Below are 25406 nucleotides of genomic sequence, written 5' to 3' on the forward strand. Positions count from 1 at the left end.
CGAATCCCAGCCACTGAAGTGCAGTGCCCCAAACCCAATCACTACCCGACAGGGTCGGTCCCATTACACTTTCTGTACTTAATTTAGCATTGATGTCTTCCAAGTTGTTAAGTAAACATGAATTAATATTTCTGTTTTAATTTAGTAGAAACGTATGGACTGCTTTATGGGCAACATGTGCCAAAACTCAATAAAGAATGTGTTAAAAGCTTGCTGTTAAGTCTGGGGAAACATAGTATTTTTCACGTTCCTCCCTGATGATTACACCGTTACATTCATTTTGTACTAATTTCCAATTGGCCCACAAAAAAATAAAAGGATTGACTTTTCTCTCAGCTCATGGTTCAAGCACATTGTGTCAATCACTATTTACTCTGAAGATACAATTTCTCATGTTACTTGATATTTATAAAAAGCCAGTAGCACATCCTGTAAATAAATGAATAAATAAAATTGTATACTTTGTTTTATCCCACAGAAAAATACTTTTAGAAATAAATTCATGGAAATAATTATATCTATATGACTAAAATGTAGTTTTCTGAATTTATTTCTAGTATTTATGTTTAAGTTTTATTCACCAGTATGTTTTGTAGTTACAACCTTTTCCCACGAATCAGAGTACTCTTAAAATTCATTTCCATTCTCAAAATTCTCTTTTGATGCTAATATGAGACACAATAAAAGATTCTCCTAAGATCAGAACAGAAAGTAAGCATCTTATTTCATTTCCGTTCTCTTTAAGAACAAGTTTAACAGACTACAGGAAAAGATTGTGCTAGCTAGGAGACATGAGTAGCAAGAATAATAGGAGGATGAATTTTCAAACAATTTCTCAGAAAAAAAAAATTAAATAATTTCACGAAATTGCTGATGTTGCAGAACAGAACATCTTTCTTCTCAAAAACAGATACGCTCCTATAACTTGTTTTGGTGTCTTAAATCACTAATAAGATCTTAAGGGTAAGAGAGTTAAATTACACAGGTAATCTGGCATCAGTTTCAAAATGTTATGCTTTCTTTTTCCTCAAGGTTATCCGAATTCTTTAGGTAAACTGTGGATCTCAGCACATTTGCAACTATTTTTAAGCAGTGATTTCCCACACACATAATATACTGACTATATTTTGCTGTGCTCAAAGTACCACGCATGTAGTTTAGAATTTTTAAATAAACATAATATTTGAAATGTCTCTATTTTGCTTTTTCAACACAGTGACAGAGAAGTTTTAATGCAAGGAATGGCTAAACTCTGGGATCTTACCTCTTCTATTCTTCTTTCGGAAAATGTCATGGAATGTAATTGTTTCTCTAAACTGCAACATTTTAAACGCTGCTCTTTAAGCTGCATATTTAGCTCGTCTCCATTTGCCATCAACGCATCATGGCTGATCCTGAGAGTTCTTTGCTTCTAAAAAACAAAAAGATAATCTTTTCAAAGTTATTTTTTGGATTCTGCTTTGAATAAATGATCACAATTTTATAAATGAATTTACTCCTGAAGTTCAGGTTAAACAGCTTATTCTTCACCTCACAACGTATACGTGCTACTTGTCCATAAGGGACACACTTGACCTAAGTGTATCATGAGGAAGAAAACACAGGGCTGTCTTAGCACAGAGTCACATAACGTAAGCCGTTTTTGTTCTTTATTTTCTCTTAGTTTTTGACTTGTTGAAGTGACCAGGGAACAAATTCGTTTTAGCAATTAACTTTTTTCTTTCTGCTGTGGTTACAGTGGTTGAACATGCTAAGAGTGATGTTGCATGGGTCAAAAATAAATGCTGACCACAGATATTCAAACTGAAAGGATCTGTCACCATACCTCAAGAACAGCCTTGGAATGTTAGCTTCTAATTTTAACACAATTAAGATTTTCAACTTAGTAAAATAGTTACTAAAGTCTTCCTAAGTTTTAAAATGGCCCATTTATGAATATGTTTTAAATTCAATTTTATACACTTAAATGCCACACACTTCTTTTATAAATAAAAAAAGGTGATTAGACTATAGTCTTTTCATGGAAACCATATGACCATAGCATGTAACGCCGCATCTGCTAATTAAAATCACTTAAGTTCGACTGCAGTGCTTCTTCAGTCCTTTAGAAGAAACATGGCTACTGAGCTCCTTGAGCCCAGTTTTTGCTAATCTTGATATTACTATAGAAGGCTATCTCTAACCTGCTTTCTCTGGGCTTTCTACCTCATTGAAGGTGTCGGTCTGAACCTCTCAAATCTCTACCCAATGTCAATCCTCAAAAGAGGTAACTGTGCTATATCGCAGACTTCTTACTGCTAGTATTTAAACAAATACCTGGCATCACTGTTAAATGGAAATCAGAATAGTCAAAGTGATAAAAAATGTAAAATCACTTTTTAATTTCTTTCATAATTCATTTTAGAAATGGCTTTCAACACACGTATTTTTAATCTGCCTCTTCTATCTATTTGCAGATAGCAATATTATTTTCACTCTCTAATTAGCCTCCTCTCTTTCATAAACTCTTATTTATATGGAAGGCAATTATTACTTGACATTTAAAGAGGTTCCTGCAGGATGGAAAACATTACCCAGAATATGGGTGAAAAATGTTTATCTAATTCAATAATAAATTTAGGCTTCAGATGACCCTATGCTTTGCATCAATTTACTGCTTTCCTTGTCCCAGTACTTCAAAGGAAGTACTGCTGAATATGAATTTTGCTCATCTGGAATGTTTTGGAGTTCATTAATTCCAGAACCTATGTTAATTATGCAGTGCCAATAAACAGGAGCCCTCTGATGGCACATTTCTGTGGGGCCATAGTCCTTGTTAAAACAACCATGGGGAAGAAGAGCCCCAAGTATGTCAACCTGAATGATTAAGATTTAAAATAAATACACTGATAGGTGACATGATAGGTACTCAAATACGTTCTGATAATAGTAGTGACAAAACAAAACAAAACATCAAAGAAAGATTTACCCCAATCTGATTACTGACCTATTCATAACTTTGACCTATCTTGGGGAGCTGAAGATACATGCAAATACATCTAAATCTTCAGTGCTGTGAGTGCATATGAATTCAGACAAAAGGAGTTAAAAATAAATGTTCTTGGCATGAGATGACTTATGATAAACGTCTTTACTATTTTAAGATGACACAGATATTTACAAATAGTCCAAGCAGTTAGTTATTCCTTTAGTTATTAAGTTATAAACAAACAGTAAATGAAAGTAAAATTATATACACTTGAGAATAAAGAGAGCAATCTTTAAAAACTTTTTCGTATCACAACCATTCTAAAGGCAACCTGAACACTACTATTGAACTTCTGTATCTATGTATTACCATAATAAAATAAATGATCACAGTACCTCCTGAAGCTGAACAAACTTTCCTTCCATTACTGAGAGAGCATTGCTTTTCTCCACTAGTTGCTTATGTAGCTTAATCATTTCTACGTTGTCCCGAATGTTTGACCTTGAACGACGTGTTTAAGAAAAAGAGAGACAGTGAAAAAATGCAAGGTAAAAGAAAAAAATCTGTGGTACAATCACAATTTTTCATTGAATGCTATCTAGAAAAAATGTACATATTTGCATATCAATCACTGAGGTTTTCAGTTTATTATGCACTTAGGAAAGATTTATTATTTAACACCAACAACACTCATTCTTGAACTTTCATAAAAACTCAGGCTTTCAGAGTTTGAAGGGAGCCCCTGATGTGACGACTTGTCTCACATCCACAATAAGTGACTGAGGGAGTGAAATCATTTTGCAGTTTCCTGAAAGCGCAAAAGGACATCAGTCTGTAGCACAGAAATCGTTCCACTACCAAACTCCAGACTCATTTTAAGGAGGACGACCATACAACTTTTCCCTAAATGAAAAATATGCAATACAGCCACTCATCTTCTCACCGCTCCCTCAAAATAAATGGTATCATAAGATTACCATTTATTGGCGTTTCCTCCTGGAGTTTAAACTTTTCAAAATATTTCCAAAAAAAGTGACCTAGCATTTTCTACTAATAATGCCCAAAGCTGGCATCTAAATATGTTGCAGATGTGCCTTTTGCTGTAAGAGATCATTTAACGTCCACAGGGTATACAGAAACTCTATATGCTACAATACTAGTTTGTATTTTTTCCTACTGAGATTAAAGCAAATGTAGAATTTAACAGGAAGATCTTGTTAAATGTTAATCATAGATCTAAATGAATACCTGTTTTCAAAAGGCATTTATTTTCCTGACAGAGTTCCTTAATTAAATAGGTTTTGCATTCAAAAGTATTTCAAAAATTGTGAAGCTCGGTATTAGACTTCATTTTTTTAAGAAAAATAAATCTGAAAATTTTAAATTCAGAAAATTATTTCAGTATTTAAAGTAAGTAATTTTACTTCCAAAACTGATCTAGCGTACACATATTGGAAAAATTGTCACAATGCCCTACTGGAACCAGAAAATGGACTACAAAGCTCACACATCTGTAAGCCAGCTGAGGACTTGAAATACTTAATTTTTCTCTTTGCTATTTGCAAGTTCATTGCATTTTGGCTTTGGACAGTTAGTTGTCCTCACACAGAAGATAAACAAGTCTAAGTCCCTGGATCTGGCCCAGGGTACAGTCTTAACACAATGTTAAAATAATTATGTGTCTAAAGCATGTTATCTAGTAGTTCTGAGCACACGGCCAACAGCACACTCACTATTATTCCCCTTAGTATTATCTTTACTCACTAAAACAAACCATAATAGGAAGGGAAAAATATATTTGAACTAGATCTAAAGAAAATATTCACAATTTTCTTCATATTTAGAAGTCAAAATATAATTTATCTGTTTTCCTCAAAATTACTCGGTTTGACCACTCAATAGCGAGCGGCATTTATTGATATGGAAGGACAGAGTACTACTCAAATAATTTCAAATCTTTCTTATATTTTCACTTACACCTGATATTCTATTGTCTTTTTTTAAAGTATGCTAATATTTCCAAGAAGATACATATATATCTTATATATAGCAGATATATTTTAAAATAACTATTACTTAGTAACGTTAACAAAGAATTAAGCCCCAATAATCCATTCAGCCATAGAGGGGTCATAGAAATAACAGGTTTCAGTTTTGAATTTTCTGTGTGAGGCAGAGAACAGTGAGTATCTTTCTGAAACTTTCAGTGGTTTATGCTTTCTTGAATATTTTCCTAAACTCCTTGGAGTTTAAACTTTTCAAAATATTGCCAAGAAAAGTAACTTACTATTTTATACCAATATATATAATATTTAAAAAATAGTTTTTTGTAATTTTATACTAATAAATATAATAATTCATTATATACATAAAATAATAATGCCCAACAAGTGGGCACAAATACAACATAAATAGTACTTAGAAAACAGCAATAATAATGTGGTACTTTATTTTTTAAAGGATTTTATTTTTCCTTTTCCTCCCCAAAGCCCCCTGGTACATACTTGTATATTTTTAGTTGTGGGTCCTTCTAGTTGTGGCATGTGGGATGCTGCCTCAGCGTGGCCTGATGAGCGGTGCCATGTCTGTGCCCAGGATCTGAACTGGCAAAACCCTGGGCCACTGCAGTGGAGCTCGTGAACTTAACCACTCGGCCACAGGGCCAGCCCCTAATGTGGTACTTTAAATGTCAGTTTGCCAGAGAGTACACCTATTATTGGACAATGCAACATCTCCAAGTCGTTAATAATTATTTTTTAAGTGTCAGTTTTAGGGGCTATATACATAATAGTCGTTATTATGATTGGATATTTTTGAGGGTAACAATGAGAAGGAAAGGACGACATGCTGTTAAGCTGAAAATGTTGAGTCACTAATATAAAGTACATAAAAGTTAAAATCAACAACGTGATGAATGTGGTCTGGCCTCTAGGAAAGCATACAATGAAAAATCATCTCAAACTCGACAATCAACTCAAGATTTTTACATAGCTGAAGTATTGTAAAAGAATAAAGGCGGAAGTGAGAGAGAGAAAAGGGAAGGAGATGTCACAAAAAGCTAACAAAGAATGTGAGAAGGATGTTGAAGGCAAGAGGGAGCTAGAGTCATTGCTAAGTGGCCTGTCCAAGATCTCCATGCACGTGGAGGAAGGCCTCAGGTTGGTTTCCTTTGAAGAACAGAGACAGGGCTAATTTTAGGTGACTCCCATATAATATTTTCTTGCCTTGTTCCATGCACTATGATGGGAACATCAAATCTTTAAGATGATGACATTCTAACACAAAGAACAATGCATAGTGAAAACATTCACATGAACGCTGACGGTTGGTCACCCACCAATTCATATATGCTGCACTACACAAGGTGAAAGGATGTACAAACAGACATCACACATACTAATTAAGTGCTTTGTAATAATAAATTTCTCAAATTTTTCAACAAGGATTTTGAAAAAACTACCAACAATTCAGTTGGAAACCGCAGTTTCTTTCTCTTTTTTTTACAGACATATTTAGAATTATGATCAAATCTTCTAAAACTACGAAAAGAATTGTTGGCCATCTCTAGATTAAAAACAAACTCAAATAAATTAGATTTTATGTTGAAAAAAGTAATCCAACTCAACAAGCTATGTGCCAAGTTTCTCTCATATAATTTGAAACAGTCAAGCAATAAACTCTGAAAACGCAATTTCTAATGGAAGCCTTGAAAATACTTGACTCCAGCTTTGCTACTGGGTGCCATAATAAATCCAGAAACTTAAAACCTCAGATATACCGGAGAAGGAAAAACTTTCAGTGAAGCTCTGTAATGTACGGTCTAATAGGAAAGCTTAGAAGCAAACAGTTCTGCTCCAGGGAAAGTCTCTTATACTTCATTCCCCAGACACACAACTGCCTCACCCGCCACTTGCTCCAACCTCCATCGACATTTCGTTCTTTGCTACAGTAAGGATTACAAACGTTAAAAAAAGCATAAGATGTTATACTACTTACCACTATTTACAAGGGAAGGCTTTAGAATTACAGATGCTAGGCTATGAGATTCTGGGAAGTAGTTAGGTAAAATATTTGAGATAGAACGGAGAGGCTCTTTTTGAGCAATAGTTTCAGGCTGACTAAATTTGGGAGATAAGGTTGAAGGCAACGTTAGGACTAAAAGCAACTCTACGGTTTTTTTTTTTTAAACGGTGGCAGACATTCTGTAAGTGTACTGTTGAAAGACACGTAGGTCAATCATAGCTCTTATTAGGGATACACAGATAATAATCACTAGCAAGGTACTACTTCTGAACAGGATTACGGAAGGTTGCTAGTAAATTAAAGGGCATAAGGTTCACAAAAATAGCTGAGGAAAGTCTATTTGAAAGGTAATGGTTTTGCTCAAAGCTGCTACTTGAGTTCATAGGTGAAAACAATGCTCCCTGATTTAAGATTGCATAAAGGAAAAAATTTGTCTGTGTATGTTTATTTGCTTCTGGATCATATCTTTCTAGTGATGCTGGGTCAAAATGTAAATCAGAACTCAGTATTTTCTTACTCTCAACATCCACAAGTAATGGAGGGGACAGCTATGTCGCGCTCTCTACATGCATATAATCAGTCTTATGAAAGTGGAGGGAGCGCTCTCAAGAACTGGTTGGGGAGAGAACGAACCCAAATCCTGGCTCATCACCTCAAGGGGACTATTTTGAGGATCAAGTTTAACTGATTTCAACTAGTAATGAGTAATCTGAGAATTACGTTCAATATATCAAAAACCTCAATGGGAAGTGTAGATTTACTGGCAATTAAGTTGCAAAAGTGAACTAAAGGTTTTGTATTGTTTTTAACTAGTCAGTGTAATGATACAGGTTATTTCACAACTATCAGAAGCAATGATTGGCATGATATAAGTCTTTGATGAATTAAAAAGGGGAATAAATTAATAAATATTGCTTATTTAGTAGACAAAATCTTCCAGAAAGAGTCCTTACTGATAAAAGTGGCTGTTGTTTAAAAGGTAGGGAAGCACATACCCATTTCAGTCTCTTCATTTCACAGTTGAGGTGGCTACCTGAGGCTCAGAGAAGTAAAGAACTTGGCCAGAGTCCTTCCCTGAGGGAGCTGACACTCAAACCCAGTTCTAAGAGAGAAATTCTTCCCATTCTCCTAAGTTGCTTCCTTCCTCTGAGATGGTCCTAAGTTTCAGCTTTGCCTCCACTCTCACGCATGCACTAATACACTAGTTACTATGCATGGTGACAATTTCTGTGACTTATATAAAGTGCTGGGAAAATGACATGCTGCTATCACGGAAAAACCTTAGATACAATTAACAACAAAAAACGCAAGGATAAAAGAAATGGTATTTGAGTGTGATACTTTTCATTGGGCAAATTCTAAGGTATTCAAAATAACAGCTAAGAGCTTGGTGAACATATTTTCAAAAGAAAGCAGATCACCTCCCTGTGCAATAGAATAATGTTCGCACGGTTATCCCCAGCCTGTTACCCTCCATCCGAGAACCAGATGCGCCCTCTAAATGAGGGGGCTGGGCAATCAGACAAATCCAAACTGAGGAGCATTCTGCAAACTATCAATGGACTGGAAAAGACTCGGGAATCACTCTAGAATAAAGGAAGCCTAAAAGACATGACAATTAAATACAACACATGATCCTTGATTGGATATTAGATCAAAACAAAACAAAAATAGCTATTAAAAAAAACAGCTATAAAAGACATTATTGGGACAATTGGGAAATGTGAATATGGACTGTGTATTAGATGATGCTACTGTATCATTCACTGTCAAATGTCTTGAATGTGATAGTTGTATTGTGGTCATGTAGGAGGATGTCCTTGTTCCTAGAAGATACTTCGAAGTATAGAGAAGGTGAAGTGATATATGCACCTAACTCTCACGTAAGAGACAGAGGGAAGGAGAAAGGGAGGGAGAGGGAGGAAGGGCTCTTGCATGAACATGCAGAATGCAGAACAGGCTTGTATCATTCACGAATACACAAAGGGGTGAAAGGTATGTGAGTGTTCACAGCACCATTCTTACAACTTTTCTGTAAGTTTGCAATGTTTCAAAATGAAGAGCTGGGGAAGAACTCAGAGTGCCAGGAAGTAATCCTGTGTCTGTACATAGAGAGGAAAGATGAAGCCCCTGCAGCCAAGCTGCTTTTTATATTGGATGGCTCCAAAATGCCTGTTTTAAGATTTGACAGTCTGCTGTCAACCAAAGCAAGTCACAGTGTCTGAAACATTTATGGGTTAAATTTGCTCCACTGGGACATTATGGCACTTACATGATTTTTAATTAAGAAGGTAAACACCCTAACATTTACTTAAAAAACCAGTACAAACTAGTTACACATTTGGTAAGAGTATAAACATTTTTTGAGTTGAAAAAGTCAATAAAAGGTAAAACCATTCTGATTTTAATGTTCATGTACATGTGTTCACTGGTTACTGCTTTGCATTTAATTTAAGACGGCCTTTTTAATAAGCAGAAAATGTGCATTTTATATTGTTTAAATTTTAATACGGATTTTTGTTCAAAACAACACAGACATTCAGGCTACTTGTAAATGATACAAGATTTTTTGCTAATGAGGCATTATGTAGAACATATGCAAAAATCACAACTCAGTCTTCTAAAATAGACCACAATAACAGGAAAAAACATGATTTTAATAAAAAAGAGCAGCACTGGGCTTTTACTTCAAAGCAATTAAGGGCTTTGGATAACCAAAAGTTTATGTCAAACTGATGCCAAACCAAACTGGTCTATTAAACACATACTATGAAGAGTTTCTGTAATATTCTATGAAAAGGCTCTTTCCCATAAATATCAAGCAACGCACTCTGAAGATTACAACTATGTTAGGTTCATGTTTGAGAACAAGGGGTCCAACATCCAGATCAGACTTCTAGAATTTCAAATCTGAAATAATGGACCCGTGAAAGAGTTTAAATATGTTTTCCATTTTGATTTTTCTCTACAGTAAATTATACCAAGTTTTATATTCTCCCCAACATTTTCTTCAACAGTTTTCCATTAGTCTCAAAAAAACTGCTGCTCCACATAAAATTTTGAGCTATGAGTAAACATATAAGAAAAAAAGACCTGAAGACCCATATTTGAAGTCATTTCTTCAGTTTTTCAACAACTGCATTTCAAGAAACAATATGCTATTCACTACAAGTACCCTTCCTTCCAAGCAAATAACACGTAATTTTCAATTTTAGAAAATCAGTGAGGTGGGGTACAAATTGGTTTATTTCTTTGGCCTCTGCAACAAAAATTTCTTCACCTGTAATACTCATTTTGTTTCTACTTCTGGTTCTTTCTTTCTTCTCTTCTCTTTTTTTTGGTGAGGAAGATTGGCCCTGAGCTAACATCTGTTGCCAATCTTCCTCTTTTTACTTGAGTGAGATTGTTGCTGAGCTAACATCTGGGACAGTCTTCCTCTATTTTATGTGGGATGGCACCACAGTGTGGCTTGATGAGCAGTGCTAGGTCCATAACTGGGATCTGAACCTGCGAACCCCAGGCTGCCAAAGCAGAGCATGTGAACTTAACCATCATGCCACCAAGCCAACCCCCATCTACTTCTGATTCTTGATGTGACAAAAACCAGACTGCTATGGAGTGAACAATACAGCCTCAGGTGTTTTTATGGCAAACTCTTCTATTTTTGTATGTTGGTGTCTCTTTCTGACAATATTTATAGTAGAAAATATGTGTACCTTCTGTCACTCTATCTCTTCTGCTGTTCTAGTCTATTGAAGGCTTTTGGATCTCCCTTTCAATTAACACTGAAAACTCTAGCTCCTAGTTGGTCAGATCCCTTCGGAAGAACAGCCAACACCATGTCCAGCTTACTCTCTGGAAACTTAGGAAACATGACACAGGAAGTCGTCTCTGATCACCTTGTACTCAGCTGTGGAGTAAAGCTGACAGGGCTGGGTCCAAGCTTGGGCTTGGCCTAAGCGCAGAATTTTTATATTCAGATAGTTTATTAAATATGGCTGTTGGCAATTTACAAAGATCACCACATTCAGTGCTGGGGTCTGGTCCTTCAGCACTGTTCCTCACAAGGAGCCATGCCTTGGTTTTCCACGGAGGCTAAGTCTAATCAGTGCTTCTTCCTGGGGGGACACGGATAACGTCTAGTTCAATAGTTCAAATTACATCTCCTCATATAAACATAATTCTCAAAAATATTCATGTTTCTTTTGTCCTGCACTTAGAAGGGTAGATAAATGTCACTAAACATATAAAATTTCATTATGTAATTTAATTTTACACATAACATTTTAGGAACAGAAATTATTAGAGATAATACTAGTCGTTTAAATCTCTGACATATAAAGCTTTTCATATATTTTTAGCCCACTTAATTTTTTTAAAACAAGTCTCATATTACGCATCTGTTCTTAGCTTTTTCAAATATTACTGTGTAAGGTTAGTTTGTTAAAGGAGAATTAAACTCTGAATCTGAAATGAAAAACTAGTTAATCATACTTGGTTTTTTCCAAATAAGAATCGAGCCACATAAGCACGATATCACATAAAACGGAAAGGGGAAAAACAGGCAGAGGCTCTGGGGCTGGTTAGAAACATAAAGGGAGAAATGAGAGAGACATAAGGGAGAGAACGATCAAGCGCAATGTGCAGACCTCATCTGGATTCCAATTCAAACAAACAGTAGAAAGACATCGTCAGGGAAGTTTGAATATAAACTGGTTATTAGACGACATCAAGGAATTGCTTTAATTTTGTTAGGTGTGATAACAGCATGGTGGTTATGTTAAAAAAATTCCTTATCAGATAGAGATCTGTACTGAAGGATAGCCACATATGAAAGAATGAAACTGGACCACTGTCTCAGCCAATACACAAAAATAAACTCAAAACGGATGAAAGACTTGAATCTAAGACCTGAAACCATAAAACTCGAAGAAGAAAACACAGGCGGTAAGTTCCTTGACATACGTCTTGGAGATGATTTTTTTGAATCTGACACCAAAAGCGTAATTAACAAAAGCAAAAATAAACAAGTGGGACTACATCAAACTGAAAAGTTTTTGCACAGCAAAGGAAATCATCAACAAGATGAAAAGGCAACCTACTGAATGGGAGAAAATAATTGCAAATCATATATCTGATAAGGGGCCAATATCTAAAATATATAAAGAACTCATACAACTCAACAGCAAAAAAAAATCTGATTAAAAATGGGCAGAAACTCTGAAGACATTTTCCGAAAGACATACAGATGACCAATAGTTATATGAAAAGATGCTCAACATCATTAATCATGAGAGAAATGCAAATCAAAACCACAATGAGATATCGCCTCACACCTGTTAGAATGGCTATCAACAAAAAGATAAGAAATAACATGTGTTGGCAAGGATGTGGGGAAAAGGGAATCCTTGTGCATGTTGGTGGGAATGTAAATTGGTGCAGCCACTATGGAAAACAGTATGGAGGTTACTCAAAAAATGGAAAAACAGAACTACCATATGATCCAGCAATTTCATTTCTGGGTAGTTATCTGAAGGAAACAAAAACACTAATTCAAAAAGATATATGCACCCGCATGTTCACTGCAGCATTATGTACAGAAACGAACATATGGAAACAACATAAGTGTCCTTCTATGGATGAATGGATAAGGAAATTGTGCAATATATACATATCTATTATATAATGGAATATTATTCAGCCATACAAAAGAATGCAATCTTGCCATTTGGGACAACATGGATGGACCCCGAGGGCATTATGTTAAATGCAATAAGTCTTACAGAGAAAGACAAATACCGTATGATCTCTCTTATATGTGGAATCCAAAAAAAGAAAAAGCTCATAGATACAGAGAACATATTGGTGGCAGGGGAGAGTGGCAGAAATGTGTGAACTGTTTTTCTGATTTGTTTTGTTTTTAGTTTAAATAAATTGAACAACAACAATAATAATAAAGCACTGTGCTAGATACTAGAGGCAATAGAAACATGAAGCAGAACAGTATGTGGCCCCAAGGAATATCCAATCTAGGGATAGGTGGGAAACACCAACATGTGGAATAGCTATAACGTAAGCAAGAATAATACATGTGCCTAGGAGGTATAAGGTTGTGAGAGGGAGGCAGGACATCCAGTTAAGGTTATCAAGAAAAGACTCATGGAGGGGGCATCATTTGTGGTGGACTTTCAAGGATGGGTGAAATTTTGGTGAGTAGAGACGGGGGCTAGAGGCAAGACATTCCAGACAGAGGAGTGAAAAAAAATTGCCTTATCAGATAGAGATATATACTGAAGCGTTTAGAGGTGAGATGACATGGTAGCTGGCTGGGCTAATTAACTGAAGAAAATAAAGGTGAAGGGATAGACGAACAAGATTGGTAATATGTTGATGACTGTTAAAGCTGAGTGATGGGCACATGGGAGTTCAATATACTATTCCCTGTACTTTTGGGTACGCTTGATCCAAAAAAACAAACAAAAAGAAAAAAGTCATAAAGGGAAGAAAATAATTCAAGAAAGAATATGGTAAAAAGATAGGGGTCGGCCCCGTGGCTGAGTGGTTAAGTTTGTGTGGTCCATTTCTATGGCCCAGGGTTTCGCTGGTTCGGATCCTGGGCTCTGACAGGGCACCCGCTCATCGGGCCGTGCTGGGGCAGCAACCCACGTAGCACAAACCAGAAGGACCTACACCTAGAATATACAGCTGTGTACTGGGGGACTTTGGGGAGAAGAAAAAAAAAAAGATTGGCAATAGATGTTAGCTCAGGTGCCAGTATCAAAAAAAAAAAACAGATAAAGTCTTGTTGGAAGCACAATGTTGAAGCACAAAATGAGTGAAAGGTATTAGGAACCAAAATACGATGAAGAAGAACGTACATCATAAAACATCAAAAACGAAGAGGCAGCAAGGAGACCACTGGAGGGCCCCACTGTCATCCATAACCATCAACAGAATTTGATGCAAATTTTGAATATTAGGCGAAGTAACATCTTTTTGGGATAAAAAAACTGGTACCATATTATGGAATTTTCTACTTTTTAAGGTTGAAACAAACTTAAATAAGGCAGGACTTATTCACAAGGCACGCCAATGGCTGAGTCCTGGTCACATGTATTTCTCTCGGTAGGTACAATCAAATGGCGTCAGAACTTCCTAAGTCTTGGTAAATGGGGCAAATGAGCCAAGGAAACAAGATGAGGCAGAGTAGGTCAAGGAGAAACGCCCATGGCCTACAGTTGTTGATAGCAGTTAGCAGGTCTGAAGCAGGCTCATGTGAAGAATGTTAAGTAAAAACATGATTTTTAAACAGACTAGACTTACCCTTCTATGATAAAGTATTTTAAACTAATTTTGACCTTATCAAAGAGATATTTCTGTTTTAACATACCTTTGATCTGTAGCCTGCTGTTCTCGAAGCTGAAGAAGAGATAATTCAATTTCATTTTCTTTTCTCCTCAATTGAGTTTTCAGGATCTCAGCCAAGTGCTCCAATTCTTCTATCTGGCCTCTCTGTGACTGAATAACATTTTCTCTGGGGGAAAAAAAAAGAAAAAACCAAAAACCTTTACAAGAATTTGTAGTTTGAGAAAAATCTGCAGTATTTAATATTTAAGATCGGTACAAAGGAAGTTCTTCATAATAAAGAGCAAGCAAAAGTTAAAAATATTAGTTTAAGTGCCTCAGCACATAGTGAAATCACAGGAGATTAAATGCAACGACTCAGAAATACATAAGGAACAACTCAAGATTCTGCTTTTGGAAGACAATGCTGGAGGCAATGGGTTGGACTTTAGTTCAGTTTGATTCAGTGAGTATTTATTGGTCATCTACCACGTGCTCCACAATCTAGTCACCTTCAGAGAATTTATATGCTTTTGCTCCTTCACATGCACATCTGCCTATACCACCCAAATTAATACTTCAGAGAGGGATGGCAAGAAATTTGCAAAACATAACTGAGTGGTCTCTGGCATCTATTTATCTCTGTCATGTCTGGCAGCATCCTAATGTAAGGAGCCTCAGAAAAATGGTATGAACCCTGGCTTTTCAGCTGACTAATAGGTAACAAGATTAGGTCTAGTCTTTTAGTTTTATTCTCTCATAGCCCAATCATTACTGTAACTGGTATTTAAAATATTCAAAAGAAAAATTTTAAGCCCATATTATTCTTAAGCAACTATCTAAGGTCTTTGTCTCACGTTTTCTCTTCATTCAGAATTGCTCCTTTTTGACGATCCAGGTAGGAGAAGGCCTGTAGATAAGGTGGAAGCTCATTTTTGTGTGACTCACAGACACTGAAAGCATGAGGCTTTGATTAACTGGAAAAGTAAGCGAAATGTGGCAGGGGTAACTTTTTGAAACCATAGTATGATGAAGAATGCGGTACCGTAGAGTCACAGTGAAACAAAATCTGAAATCCATATGTATTTGATAACTCCAAACTTTTTAGCCACTCCTTCCAATTCTTTTTTTTTAACCACAAAAAGGCTAATTAATTCAAGATCTAGAAAAAAAATTATCTGCAATTTTTCTGAGAATGAAAATGTTGCCTCTAAAGCTTATAATATTCTGAATGACTGGGCTTTACGCCATTTTTTTGGGAGGAAATTATAATAAAGAAGACTGTTCTGTAATCCTTGGATTGATGCAATAGTTCCATCAATGCAGTTGGTTAGCTGTTCATTTTCCTGGACGGATGTCATATATCTGTTCTTACCCCACAGATCTAGCTGCATTTTAGTGGAGCAAATTATTTGTACATAAACCAAATTTGTCTAAAATTAAGGAAAGGGAGGGATCAAAAAAGACATGATCAACAAACAAAGTTTTAAAATGACCACAAAAAGAATACATACAAATTTCTTATTTCTCCTCTGGCTTCTTCAAGTAAAGTGTTGCCATATTTTGTAAGCATGGGTTGTAGAGTTTCTGCTACAGCTACATCTTGGAATCTAATACCTAAGAATAAATTAATATGATTATAAAGTGAAATTAGAAATGAAGGACCCTTAATTTCCTATCATAAGGAAATTTGTAATATAATAAAATTTCTTGAGTACTGAGAGATATGTGTTCTATAGTACAGAGAAGCAGACATACTCTGCCAAAGGGACTGTGAGATCTCAGCCACCAGCTGGCATGAAATCAATCACAGCAGCAAGTACTGTCCGTTTAACAATTCCACTACGGAAACCGAATCACCTAGAAATAATCTGATTCAACTCAGATTTTGAACTCCTGAAGTAATTTCTGAAAGAACCAAAGTCTTCAACTCATGTAAACTAAAGTATGAAGGAAAAAGGTTTCAAAAACGTGACTTTCGTTTTTTAGTATTTTTTGATAAAAGTTTTTTGGTTTTTAAATTAGTCATTCACCTCCCTTGACCTTACCTTTTGAATCTTATCTTCAGTTGTATGACTCATAGATACTGTGAGTATAAGTCAAATGTTTCCTGTACTTTGGTGTACTCCACCTCAATAAGAAAATCCACATTTAGTCAGTAACTGGACTCCTTTGTATGGAGCTGCACTCACATGGGGCTATCCCCAAGATAGGCCTAAACAAGATGCCAGCGTAAAAGGTTAACTAACGTTTGTTAAGTCTGTGTAGTGGGCTACTGGGGGGTGTCATTTTCTATGTTTCTTTGGAACATTACATAATCCCAAATTTAAAAATAAAAATTGAAAGCAAGATGATGAACAAGCTACAAAAAAAAAAAATGCGTATTTAAATAAAGGTAATTCAAGAAGGGATCATCAACAGGATTCCTTTAAATACAACATTTTGCTACTGCACTTAGAATACAATTTTTCTTACAAAAACAGTTACATGCAATATTACAAGCCAGGTCTCATTATTAAAAATGAGACATACTTTTACTTACCTGAGTTACTTTACACTTACAGAATAATTAAATGATGAGAATTTAAAGTAGATAAAGTATGAAAAATAATTTAGATTTTTTTTTTCATGGAGAACAGTCCCAGATATAAAGGTAGAGGAAATTCATTCTCTTTAGAAAAGTCTCCTTTCTAAAAGTGAGAATTTTCATTAGAACAATGGAATTATTGTTTGCTATTTCCAAAACTTTCAACACCTATTGCTGTAATCCAAACTAAAGAACAGAAAAGCCTCCGCCGAAAACGTTAAAATAATTTACTGTGTTAAAATTTGCCAATTATACTCTTTTGTCAGTAATGCTAATTCTTAAGCTTTTCCTACATCAATTATGAAAAAACTAAACATCACTAATGGAATTAAAAAAAAAACTATTTATACTCAAAGTATATCTTAAAACTTATAGTCTCATGGTGATTTGACAACGGTTATATTTTAAAACGTATACACTTGACAAAAATCTTTGTTCTACTGGTTCTTTACAATAAGAATTATTTCTACAATACACTGATCACACCTTAAGCCAGTACTTTTCATCCTTTATCCTGACAATGCACAAAAAGAAAATAATATTCGTACAGTAGCTTGGGCACAGAGCTGCTTGTGGCCAGAGAGGGTCTAGGGTTCCCCCCAGCCACCTCAGGCTGCGATATTTCCCACAGGTGTGGCCTAAGTCCCAGCCTCAAAGGCGGTCTTGAAGATCCATCGCTAAGGTATCGTGATGCCCTGACAACGGTGCCTCAAGTTTACTCAGAAAGACAGTGGTTAAGAAAGTATTCATCACTATTTAATGCTTTGGGCAGCTTCTATGTCCTGGCCTCTCTACCCGTGAAAAAGGTCTGAACTACTTAAGAGTGTAAACACAAGGAGAAATTTAATCTCTGTAGTCACATTTGAAAAGAACTCTTTTGCTCTGTGGCTTTTTTTTTTCTATAGGGAGAAACTTCCATCAAACTTCTATTTAAACAGCAATTCATAGCACTAGCTCACCATGTTAATCTAAAATTTGGGCATTGTTTTTCTTTAGTATAAAAGACCTTGGAGACCTTAGAGATGATCTTGCCTGACTATAGTCACTGATGAGAAAACTAAGGTTCAGAGAGGATAAGTAACTTTTTAAAGTTAAAATATATTATTGTGGAGCTACCATCTCCTGACCTTTTCTCTAACCTGGTGGTGTCACTCCATTTTACAGATGGGGAAAATGAGGCTCTGAGAGGCCAAGTGCTATATTCCACGTAAAAAGTTAATTAGTGGCAGAATGTATTTTCTGATTTATAATTCATTATGACTCCTTTGGTTATATTCAAAGTCTACTGCCAATCTCACAGAGATAGGAGTAGCCAAGCCCTTTCATCCTGCAGCTGCCTCTCGCCTGTGTGGAGGCCTTGTTGACTTCAAAGGGACTCTGCCAAGGGAATAGATAGTGTTAACATTTTGGCTTGAGAAAAAAATAGAACAAATTTCTTTCCCTTTCTGTTCATATAGTGTTTTTTTTTTTCCTTCAATGAATTAAAATGAAAGTTTTACAGGATTTTCTACGTCCCTAAAAATGTTTGGTCTTTTTATGAAGATCAACTAGAGCTGAAGTTTTACTTCCTTCCCTTCAGTTGAAACTAAAAAACTGCTACTTAAAGTATTTATCGACTTCACTTCATTACAAATAAAGTTTGTCTGTCAGTGGAGGGAATTGGGAAGTTTCATTAGAAGTATTTACGTTGTTTATATATTGAGTCTTGTCTATGCAACTAAACTGCTTTGTAAGCTGGGTACATTTTAGGTGATTCATTTTCAAAATGAGGAAAGTAAATGACGTATGAGCATTATCGGAGATGGAAGAGACCTTTCTGATCACTTGCTTAAATCCTTTTATTTTACATGTAAAGAAAATTCAAGTTCAGGATGATTAGAAGACTTGTCCAAGGTCACCAGACAGTAAGTAGAGAAGCAAAAACCCAACTTCTTAAATCCCTAGTTATGTTCGCATCCCACTGTCACGCTGCCTCCACACAATGAGAAAGATTTAAACAATTCTGCAAGTTTTATAAAAGGTCTTTGGATGAAGAACTTAGTGTGATCATTCAAAATAGTGCCATCATATATAAGCAAACTAGCTGGCTTCCCCATTTGCCTGAGTCAACGTGATTTCCATCCATAACATAAAAAACCGACTCACTAAACTCGTATTTTAAGTAGTTTCATACATGTCTCAACATTCAATGTCTCGCTAAACAAATAAGAATCTAGTGATTCCTAAATAAAATGATCTTCACATTAATATTAATATGATTTTATCAAAAAGCAAGTCAAAAAACTATTTTTCTCTCTCTTTCTGAAGACAATTAAAAACAAGAATACAGAAATAAAACTGTGTGTGTGTAAAATAACCTATTAAAAGACTTAAATTTAGGATTTAATGTAAGGCTTATTTTACCTTTCCTGGGGCATTCCTGTAAGTCTACATTTTCATTCGCTTTTCTACGCCCAGTGTTAACACGAGATTGCACGTAATTGTATGGTGTTTGCCTGTAACTCTGGATTTGAAGCTGTTGTTTGGCTGAAATTAGTCTGTTTTTGAGGACTTCATTTTGTCTTTCAAGCTCATGAATTTTCTCTTGCAGCTGCTCAATCATTTCTTCCATTTCCACATCTCGTCCCAGCCGCTTGGGGCCGCCACCAACCTGCTCATATCTTTTCTTGTCATTAACTAGCCGTATTAACTTGGTGGCCATCCTAGGGAAATAATAAAAAGATGAAAAGGAATGTGAGAAGTCAGCATAAAATGCATTCTGTTGAAAGGAACATAATCACTGTGAAGACTTCAGTGCAGAACCTGAATAATAAATTTCAGGTTTTGATGTAACTATTACTGCCTGTGAAGAATCCTTTGATGATAATTGAAACCACTGGGCAACAATCTGCTTTATAGCACTGACAAATAACAGTTTCCTAAGGCTTATCATTTAAGGTTAGTAAAGAGAGGACACATATTTACTCCATATGTTCCTCAAATGCAATTTTTAACGCATGACCTTATGTAGGAATGCTGGATGCACTTAAATGTACCTACAGATTGTGGATGTGGTGGGTTTTATCTGCAAGCCACAGTAAGCTAAAACTTTTGAAAAGTGTGCTAAGACTATGTAGCATTTAGATGATATATTGTTTTCAGTTTCTCTAGGATTAAGACATATTACAAATATAAAAATGTTAGAATGCATAGGAACACACATAAAAAAGCCCATTGAAAAATTCAAAAGAAACCGAAAGACCCTATTAAATGTTGCTTAGTGCTCTAAAAACATGCATGTTTAAAGGTAGAAAATAATTGGATGCAAAAAGTATTATTCTAATGCTATCTTTAAATTTAGACATAAATTCTGCTTTTGACATCTCAGGAGTTTCTACCTTTGATTCTTTTAAGTTTTGATAAAAACTGGTTAGACAGAACAAAAGACAGAAAGGGCACATGGGGGTGATGTAATATACACGTACGGAAAACATGCCTGACAGTGAATGGAAAAATCTTGGCAGGACAAGAAAGAAAAGGTGGCTTTGATGAGAGACACAAGTTCAAGACTTTACAAAATTGGTCGCACATCTTCAATAGCTGATTCTAGTTTATAGTGAACCTATTTTTATAAAGACCCAGACAGGAGATTGAAAATAAAAACACACTTCATTTTTCTTTAAACGGGGTTTGCTTTATTTTAGCATGGTTATGGACAGAAGCTTTTACTTAAGAGAACAAAAGTGAAATAAAAAAATCCTTAATGGCTTTGGGATGTCATAGAACCACTTTTTTTTGGCCCTAAGCAGAGTCCTCTGTAAAAGCAGTAGTAATACATGTCTATCTACACTTCTGGCTACTCAGCCTACAGCATGTGGCATCAGGGAGAGCTATGCATAACATAATCAGTTAGGATTGTTTTCTCTTTCCCTTGAGGCACATCCATTAAACATGCTTTACAAGGGATACAGGATAATAAAAACCAAGATGCAAAAGTACCACAAACACCCTGGTGAAATAATCAATGGATTAGTTCCTTTTCCACCTAATCCAGAGAATGACATATCATCAGGAAATGTGGACAGGTATCATGGCCCAACAGAGCCGCACACTCTACCTAGCCCGTTGATGAGTTTAGGATCCTGAGCCTCATCCAGTGGCTTATCCATAGAAATATGGCAGCTGTCTAACTGAGATGTCAACCTAAACATTTGAATCTTCTCCTTCAGAGAGACTTTCACATGGAGAGAAATCACATCCAAAAGAAAGACACAGATTTAATAGGAAAAAGCAGTCAACATCTAAAGAAAAATAAATGACCCCAATTTTTAAGGCGAGAAAAGGACATCAATAGAGTGGCTTTAAATTCCTTCAAAGATGTTCAAGTAAACTTTGTCAAGAAACATAACATTGCATGCATTTGTCTAGTAATAGCAATAATTTTCCTGTTTGATTTGGTTATTTCATGATATTAATTAATCATAAGTGATCTGGTAAAGTTTAAGTACTTATTTGAAAAGGCGGTTTATCAAATCTACATTTATACTAAAGTAAGTGATACTAATTACATCTTAAGGATAAATTTAAAGGCAATTCTATCCACGTGTGTAGATAGTGTCAGTGGTGTGAATGTGAGAAGGAATTTACAGCTCCGGGTCGTAGTGGTCATTGGACCGCTACTCTCAGGGCACAGCAAAATAAAATCTCAGGAGGTTAAACAGCTTGAACAGACCATAGGCTAGTGTCAGAGGTAAGAGAACATATGCTTACAAATTGACTCCCAGCCCAGTCCTTTCTCCATTAAACTACAAGGCTCATTATTGTTATATATTTTCTGGCTAGCACAAATTACTAATGAGGCCAAGGTTATGAATTCAGTTCTTTGACTAATTAGGCTCACAAAGAAAAACAATTGTTTAGTGGTCAGAGACTACATGCCTCCTTCTGACAGGCTGACGTGTGTGTGTGTCAATGGTCAGAAAAGGAATCAGGCAAGTGAGTCACATGTCTTGAAAAAAGCCATCGTCATGACTCCAAAACCACCTCAAAGTATAAGTCCCACACACAGCAGGTCAGTGGGTCACTAAAACAAAGGCTACCGAGTAGAAACTGCACTGGATCACCTCTTTACAATAAACTCTAAGCAGAAAGAAACCCTATCTTCCTTCTTCAATGGCTGTCACCTTTTCAGTGAACCTAGAAGATGAATATGAATACAGACCTGTTCATGCTTACGAATGTGAATGCACTTTTTTGTTTTTAATGCCACACATTCAGAAGATAGTCACAGTGTTCCTGAACAAGATTTAAAGAATACCTACCCCTAAGAACTTATTCCTGAGGAAATTCTTTGCACACAAATCAAAAGTGACAATATTTCTTCAGAAATAGTACAGACTTTTTGACATAAATATAGATTCCAGAATAATCCAAGCAAAGTTAAATATGTTTCAGATACTGATGTTTTCATTAGTAAATCCTAAATCTTAAGGGAACATGCATTGTAACAAGTTGGAATAGATAATTACTTTTTGAAACTGATTTTAAAATCAAGACATTTAAAAAACAGATGCTTTGATGATTGGTTTATTAAACTATAAATACTAAATCAAAAGTTATTTATATATATGATAATACTCATGGCACTCTTAGCTGTTAGCTCTTTCTTTCAAATAGCAATTTCAAACATAATAAACGCGCATAATCTTTTTGGTTTATTATTCTAGTTTGTAAGATTTTCCATTTTTAAAAACTATTTATTACAACCTGCCTAGTTCCAAAAAAGACTCAAGGTGGAGTTTTCAATTAAGTTTATAAAAAAGCATATCCTCCAAACTTTAGAAAGTCAAAAAAAAAAAAGCTAAAAGCTTCTTATCATAACCTTTTAATTTTATCCTCTTGCTTGCGGGCATGCTGTTTAAGTAAAATGTTCTCATCATGCAAACGCAAAAATCTGTCTTCCAGTTCCTCACGAGTGATACGTGACACCGCCTGGCGAGACTTCACTGTCCGTGTTGTTGAAGTTTCTGCAAAAATTCCAAGGTAATTAATAGTAGGATTACTTAAAATAGTCTCTAAAAATCACAACTGTTGATATTGATATAATCTCTAATACACTCATCTCAGATTTCTTCCTTTGTGACCTACAATTAAGATTGCTTTAGAAAATGTTATAGCATTTTCTGTAAGATGTGAACATCACTGATTGGAGGTGAGAATAAAAATCTTTGCTATTAGTACATTATATGCAATATTAAGGATTTGAGCAACAATAGTAACCATTCAAAAATGTATTCCAATAATCATTCTTTAAGAATGTGAGATGGAACTCTGATTCAATAAAGACTTTTCAATTTACATACTGAATGTTGAAAAAACTAAATTAAAAGAGTATTTGAACGTATTTTTATTTTATAAAGGCAAGAGTTATAACAATAATTTAGTGAACATAATATGATTGAGATATTTTTCTGAGCTATGGGTGTTGAGTTACAGAAAATAAACTAAAAAATTTGCAAGACTAAACAAACAAAAAACCCTTTACAAATCATTTATAAGCTGTCTTACACACTTTTGAAGAACTTTTACACCTTGTAGCATGTGTATATATTTGTTTACATATGCTTAAATTTGGTATTTTCCTTATCACTGTGAAGTAGGTAAATTTTCAACAATCCTCCAAAAGAAACAAAGAACAAATGGACAAAGATTAAAGCCTTATGGTGTGTTACTAAGGGCAAGAACTGAACTTAGGGTATCAAATCCCAATAAATAGCTTTGCACCCTTAGAATTTATTTGTATTTAATCTCTGATACGCCCCTAAAGATCTAAAGCAAAGCTTACACATACTTTTTGCTTTTAACCATAACAGCGGTATAGTCAAATTTATCTTTTTCGATGAACAATACATCGACCACCTTTCTGTGGTAGTTCAAGGTGGCCACTTGCATTGTTCTGATTAACAGGTGCACAAAAATGCCTTAGTGGAATATACTTTATACCACAGCCTTCTCAATGGCAAATGCAGTGGCATGACAGCAGGGCTGACACATTGTACACGCAAACAAAAACCTAGCTCTAACTCTAAATTGTTCCTTAAAGCAGTGCTTTTCTTTTTTATTTTGAAAGTGCTTTTTAGCTCTATCGTAACCACTAAGTTATAAAAGGATAAAGGGAACCTTTAATGTATATTAATTTGATAAAACAAAGTGAATATCACTTGGATAAACAAACCACTTTGAGATACTCTACTTGAAAGGCAAAAATTTTAAATATGGCATTTCCTCCCATATAAAATTTAAACACAAAGAAACATTTTAATGGTGAATGTGATTTAAACCAGGCAATTTGGTTTGGAGGCTTGATACTCTGTGTAGTTTCTACGGAGGTGTGGAATTTTAAAAAGATGATTTATAACAATTCTTTATCAGAAGAGGGGGATTTTACATCTTCTATGAGCTGTTGATAATTGATGCATGCAGTAAAATACCATATGTTGTTCTAAACGCTCCATCTCCTTGTTTAGTCCAATCAAGAGCTATATACTTAAATGTATCAGAAATACTTTAAATTAAAAGAAGTTACTGATCAAAGTTCATAACGATAATAAATAACAGCTGGCCCTACCTTGTAACCCTCCCATTCCACAGAGGTTTAGACCTGTATCTTTCACAGGCAGGTCTCCCGCAGTCTCATCAGCTGGACCGGACATGGCCTATCTGTGGAGAAAAGAAAACTCAAATAAAATCTTTCCAAGTTACAACATTATAACTATGCAATGGAATGAACCAAATAAAATGAATAAAGCACTTGAACTTTAATGGGCATCTTATTGCCCACATGTGCTGCTTGAAGAAGATGAAAGCTTCTATTTTAAAAGCAATACTACGTTCAATCATGGAGATAGTGTTCCTTTCAACAGTGTATTTCCTATAGTTTGCTTAGGAAATGAGGTAAGATTATCATTCTTCCTTCTCTCTTCTTATTCCTCTATCTGAAACAAAAATAAACTCCCTCAAATTTAAGAAATACCTCTTCTCCATCTGCCATCCCCCTCTCTGCCCCAAAAGAATGCAGGGATCTTGGGAAAAACTCAAGTCAGGAACTTGATTCAAATGACTGTTCTGTTACTTACCAGCTGGTCAAGTCTCCTAAGCTTGCTGAGTTTCAGTTCCTTAATTTTAAAAATGGAGAAATAACACCTATCTCACAGAGTTATTCTAAGGGTTAGTGAGATGTTAAATTAAAAGCATTCAGCACATTTGCCTGGGATGTCAATATTACTTAAATGCTAATTTTCAGCTTGATGCACAAATGACTGGATAGTTCCAAGTTTTGTAAGAGATTTCATAAATTCACTCACTGGGTTTGTTTTTGTTCCATCCTGTCTTTGTTGCCATGATGCACAGGTCCCAGAGCTTCCTACTTTAACATACAGGTTGTCCAGCTAATTGTGGCATTTTTACAGTTTCTATTCTTCACAGAGATGCACTACAGTAACTAAG

At 35.4% G+C, this 25406-nt stretch overlaps 1 protein-coding gene across 1 annotated transcript in view; it reads right to left on the reverse strand.

The window, feature by feature from the left end:
* The window catches only part of RPGRIP1L (RPGRIP1 like), a 99251-nt gene that overhangs the window by 71805 nt on the left and 2040 nt on the right, over positions 1-25406 (reverse strand). The window contains exons 2-8 of the mRNA XM_005608265.4: positions 24529-24620; positions 22783-22927; positions 19326-19624; positions 15850-15952; positions 14382-14525; positions 3364-3469; positions 1265-1411 (exon numbers count right to left, since the gene is read on the reverse strand). Coding sequence (XP_005608322.2) covers positions 1265-1411; positions 3364-3469; positions 14382-14525; positions 15850-15952; positions 19326-19624; positions 22783-22927; positions 24529-24613 — 1029 coding nt within the window. The 5' untranslated portion in view covers positions 24614-24620. The remainder of the gene's footprint in view (positions 1-1264; positions 1412-3363; positions 3470-14381; positions 14526-15849; positions 15953-19325; positions 19625-22782; positions 22928-24528; positions 24621-25406) is intronic.

The sequence above is a fragment of the Equus caballus genome, chromosome 3, assembly GCF_041296265.1.
Source record: "Equus caballus isolate H_3958 breed thoroughbred chromosome 3, TB-T2T, whole genome shotgun sequence".
NCBI lineage: Eukaryota > Metazoa > Chordata > Mammalia > Perissodactyla > Equidae > Equus > Equus caballus.